At 40.5% G+C, this 5,538-nt stretch overlaps 1 protein-coding gene across 1 annotated transcript; it reads right to left on the reverse strand.

The window, feature by feature from the left end:
• Positions 1-919: 919 nt before the first annotated feature.
• Positions 920-3,039, reverse strand: LOC149816931 (beta-1,6-galactosyltransferase GALT29A-like). Its single transcript, XM_089987527.1, has 2 exons — positions 2,812-3,039; positions 920-2,336 (listed from the first exon to the last, which is right to left on the reverse strand). The coding sequence occupies exon 2, from the start codon at positions 2,218-2,220 to the stop codon at positions 1,051-1,053; it is 1,170 nt and encodes a 389-aa protein (XP_089843653.1). The 5' UTR covers positions 2,221-2,336; positions 2,812-3,039; the 3' UTR covers positions 920-1,050.
• Between the last annotated feature and the right edge of the window lie 2,499 nt (positions 3,040-5,538).

Raw genomic sequence — 5,538 nt, forward strand, 5'->3', positions numbered from 1 at the left:
TAGCATAATCAAAGTTAATGGTCGAGGATCTCAGCTCAGCTCTATCACATCCCACATCCCATTGCTTAGTGCATCGCCTTCCAGTAAAACTCTTCTGCTCGGATTTCCTCAAACCAGACTACTTCACTTGCCCACCGGTCATCGGAATCTTATCCCACGCAAAATATCCCGGTTGCAAATTGTGGCAAAAATGCTACAGCTCTAACCATTCTGTCATAGCATCCAACCTCAAAACCTGAAGTCACTTGAAAAAAAACCCAGCACTCACTCAACTCTCATCCCCGCCGGACAAGCATGTTGTATATATGCCCACGTGGGTACTGCACACCTGGATAATGGGCAGCTTGGTTTGTGCTGAGATGAAGGCACATTTCAAGTTTGAAACCTGGAGAGGGCGTCCTCTGCATAATTTGAAGTAAAAAGGGAAAGTTTTCATTGCAGACACAGGGTAAGGGCCTGTGGAGTTTTACGCCGAGAGTTTTGGAAAAAGATCAAATGTGCTGCTGATCTTGAGAACCACCCATCATTGGTTGTTACCCCCCACAGCTGACAGGCTTTAGGGAAAAGATGGAGGGTGCTCAGGTGCAGCAGCACATCAAAAAAATGCAATGTGGTTGCACCTGATCGTCAATGTTGCACCTCTCTACAATTCAAAAAAATGGTATTTTCTTCCCAACCTTGGAGGAAAAAGAAAAAAAAAAACATATTGTACAGTCAAATGAATATGTGCAGCAAAACAATCAGCTACCTCAATCACAGGCTATAACATCCCAAGGCAAATATAGTTTGAAATTCATATCCTTCGTACTATAAATGAATTCCTTGCAAATGCCAAAATTATGACTCAAGTGTAGCCCGAGAAAGAAACATGAACTACGGCATCTAAATTCCACACCGAGTTTTGCAGAATCACAAGAGATGCAGAGAAACATAATCAGTATATTGGATTCGAAAATTTCAGAAGAAACATTGAAAGAGTTTCTTGTGTAGAAGATTACAATGTGGTAATCCCAAATTGGACCAACTAACAAACCAAATGAACCTAATAAATCAATTGTATATGATTACAGGGGGTATCTTGAAGTTGGAGTCCTTAAGAAATGGCACATATTCTGGGAACTCCATCAAATCTTTGTAGAAGGTGTACTCTGCTTCATAGTCGTGCAAATGAAGCTCAGCCTTCTGGTTGGTATGGTAGTGATGCTTAGCATCTGCTGATTTACCGAAACCGAAAACGCTAACCTTCTCACACAACCCCAGCGCAAGCATGATTGCCTGCATTCCTGATGAATAATGGAACATGTTGCCATCATGGGCAGCACTCCATTCTTCCAATGGTTTCCCCATTGATTCTACGAACCGCTTCATGGAGTAATATTTTACGATCCTAGCACAAAGTATATCGAATCGAGCATCTGTAATGATCAATGGTGCCTTATGGGTGCGATTGCAGAATGCGAAATCCATGAAATGCACAGCTTGGCAAATGTACATCACCATTGGGACGTTCTCCCCATATGGGTGGCAGAAACAGCTCTGTCTGCGTGAACAGAGATGCAAGATGTTGCTGTTAACGAATGAAAGAGTGGTCTTCGAACCGACGTTTCGTTGGAATCCTTTGGTCCTCGCGTTGTTCAATCTGATCACTATTTCATGGCTATCAATCAAGGCGCCATGCTCTTTCTTCAGCAGAATGCCGCTGTTCCCTACCACTGCACACGAAGCATACCGACTGTTCTTCGGAGGTAAACCATAATGGCGATCCACCGGATCCTTAACAAGTGACACCAATTCTCCCATAATGTCAGGCTGAAACCGCTTGTTCCTCATCCAGTCCCCCAGTGATTTCCGGAATTCCGGCCAGAGACCAAAGAACTTGGGGTTCATGAGCTGAACAGGAACCCGAATGGGCCGAACATATTTGCTCTCAGGGTTATTATGGCGCCAGGAAGAGATGGATCGGTAGCGGCTTTGAGGATAATTCCCCTCGAGCAGATCACCGATCTCTTTTCGGGCATCCAGTTCTCCGATTGGAATCGCTGCATAGTTGAGGATGGTCTCATTGAAAACAGCAGGGGGTGGAGCATCAGTCTTGGAAGAGGAGCTGGCTTCTGAAATAGCAGAAATGAAACCCCAACGAATTGCAGCATGGTAACTAAGCACGGTGCAGATAAAAATCACCAGGAAGACGCCGAAGAAGGATCGGATTGGTCGTTTCATTTGCAAGAGATTGAGAGGGAAATGTTGGTGGGGGTTAAAGGAATGGGGAAAGCCTAAAAGGAGGGATGAGGAACCATTGAACTCTAAATGGAAGAAACGCCATTTCGTCAGGAAACCTTGCATCAAAACAAGACAGACAGAGGGGAAGTGGGTAATGAGCTTCGGCGTTCCTTCAAGAGGGTCAATGTAAATGGAAAACCCCCCTTTTTCGCCGGAGAACCATAGATATCCAGATGGAGTCTATGCGTGTCTCTGTGTCTGTGCGTGCGCAAGCGTGTGGGAAGCCCCCTGAAAGCTCAACCCACTCACGCCAACCAACCCCTATTCCGCCCTCCCCTCACAAAGCAAGAGAGGGAGCGAGAGTGTGTGTGTGTGCGCTCTGTGTGGGTAGGGTGATAAAGCTCTCTACAAGGAAAGCCCACTCACGCCAACCAAGCCTCCTCTCCGCCCTCCCCCAAAAATAGAGAGAGAGAGAGAGAGAGAGAGAGAGGCAACGACACGGTTTCCCCACCCAAACACTTAACATTGACCAAAATCCAACAGCACAACAAATCAAACCGCAAAAACACAGACAGAAGAAAGACCACCCACCTCACCAACACCGCATCTCATTGCCCCACATCCACCAAAAAGGAGAACCATAACCAATCCCAATAAATCCACCAACGAGCAAAACCTCCCACTCCGAGCCGATCGGATATTCTTCGTAGAAGCTGCGACCTCTCCGGAATCCGTTAATTCGTTCTCTTCCCAGCTGCTTAAATCTCTCTCTCTCTCTCTCTCTCTCTTCTTCTTCTTCTTCTTCCTCTAATTTTAGATATCTTCTTTCTACGAGTCTTTAAGGGTCTTAAAGGAGTTGATTCCTTTCATAAAGGCAATTAGAATAGTCGTCAATGGTTTTACAAATATATTTCATCCACGATCAACGTATCGGAAAGTAGTTGGTTAAACTGGCATCCCTCATTTCTCTTTTATAACGTGTTCACAATCCCTTGCTTTTTGGGGCCCTGTATGGAACTGGGCATGGTTAGTGAAATTTCATATCAAACCCGAGTCTGACCTGAATTCCGATTAAGATTCGCTATTTTTCAATATAAAAAAACAAAAATAAAAATTGTTTTACTGTATATAGACTGGGTCTGCTTTATACAATCTTTACAGACCTGGGTATGGTTTTTTAGTGTACCTGGGTCCAGACCCAGTACCAGCACCTTAAAGTTGAATCCGGGTTCGGACTCATGAATCAATACCTGAATCGAGCTTGATTGAAGTTTTAGCAGATCAAGACCCAATGTTACCTTAACACACATTGTTCCAAGATCCAGATCCAACAAATTGCACGCTTAGGCTTTATGTTGTGGGATTTGAATTTAAGCTAAGATCTATTAGCGGACGGACCCCAGTATGTGTAGCTCCAAATTGGGACCATTCCAAGGGCTAACTACAACTTGACAAGGCCATCAGATGATGCTTCCATCCAATTTCTTTTGTTTTCTGAAGACGGCAGCGAATCCAAAGGTTTAGTCAAACTCCATTTACAACACATCTTTCTCAAAAGAACTCTGAAACCCAAATATCAAAAGAAACTGCCTTGTTTCTAAAAAAATGTTTGAAAGAAACATTTAAAACATGAAAAATTATATTAAAAAAATATTTTGCAAAATAACCTCAAATATGGATCCAATTTATCTGTTTAAATTTTAATCATGAAGCTCATATACATTGCCTTGATTTTCAGGGATATATATATATATATATAGAGAGAGAGAGAGAGAAAGTGGTGCCTGACGCAATCGCATGGGAGCTGAGCACCCATCGCACACATGATGGATGCTCAGCGTGTGCCCCATGTATAAAGGGCATTTAGCGGCACTTATAAAGCACCACACCTTTAGTGATGCTTCAAAAGTGCCGGTCCTTTGCCTTTTAGTGAACACATCCATCAAGTGCGAGATGGACGACGCACGCGAGTCTACTAGAATATGAGAACTAGTAATATGGGCATTTTCAACACTTTTTGCAAATCCAACCATGTGAATGTGCTTGGCATAGTGAATTTGTTAGGAATCAACCATCGAATCGTGTATTTTTGATGAAAAAATATGATTTTTGAATGCTTGAATATTCATGAAGATTATGAGCTAATACTTTTAAAACCTTAAAAAAAGGTGTTTATTCATCAAAATTAGATGATTCAAGAGCGGGTTCTTATAAAACCAAGCATGTAGATCAAATCCATACAGTTAGATTCAAGAGAAAAGAACAAAAAATCCATAAAAAGTATGGTTCACACATTAGTTACCATATTTTCAGTTCTCATATTTTAGTGACTATATATATATATAGGAAAATAAGAAGCTACCCGATCCCATCCATGCTCGACCTGTACCATATGGTGTTTTTAAAACATTTTGATGTTTTTACGAAATTCTAACCTTACAAATATGTTCTACATGCTTGTTTTTATAGGAATCGAGCCTTGTATCATTTGATTTTGATGCATGGATAGGTTTTTATAATGTTTCAAAATCAACAATCTATAATTTCTTTAAAACTTTTGAGGCTCCAAAAACCATTTTATTCATCTAAATGAAAGATCCAAGAGTCAATTCTAGTTAATCGATCATTAAGAACACATCCGTAGGGTCGGATTTAAAAAAAAAAACCATCAGGTACAGAGTCAGGCAGAGATGGGTCAGGTATATTACCACTGCTATATATATGTTGCCTTCATTTTATAAAATTAAAGCCTAATTAAACATTTTATAGAATATTTACTAATTCTTTTGCATGCATTTCTTATAAAAATGGTCATACCACCCTTGCAAAATGGTGTGCTTCTCGAAATGCCTAGCAATTTGAAAAAATCTCTTGCATATCCAAAATCGTCGATTCTTGACTTTTTTAGGACATTTTTTTGTACGATATGTAGGTACATTGCAGGATGTTCGCAACCTTTCAATACAAAAGGAGATTATGAGAACATCTGCAAATGTAGTACAACCTTCACAAATATAGGTACTAAGGTTTTTTATGGTCACCTACCTGTGGTCTCCAACATTTCTATCTACAATTTTTTTTAGTAACTATTTTTGGCAGCTTCATGTTTGCTTTTTGTCGCATGGTGACACTTTATTAGCAACTTTTTGATTGCTTGGGACATTATTAGCTGTGAAATATTTCAGTAAGTGCATATTTAATGGTTGAATTAGTTATTTTTTGAAAATTTCAGTTATTTTTTGAAATATTGGCAAGAATTAGTTATTTTGTGAAAGAATTGTATGGTTCTTAAGTTATCTTTGCATATTCAATAGACTA

Source organism: Nuphar pumila, chromosome 14, assembly GCF_984573655.1.
Source record: "Nuphar pumila chromosome 14, dmNupPumi1.hap1.1, whole genome shotgun sequence".
In the NCBI taxonomy this organism is placed as follows: domain Eukaryota; kingdom Viridiplantae; phylum Streptophyta; class Magnoliopsida; order Nymphaeales; family Nymphaeaceae; genus Nuphar; species Nuphar pumila.

Excerpts from the sequence above, each read along its gene's own strand:
- LOC149816931 (XM_089987527.1), bottom strand. The coding sequence starts at position 2,220 with ATGAAACGACCAATCCGATCCTTCTTCGGCGTCTTCCTGGTGATTTTT.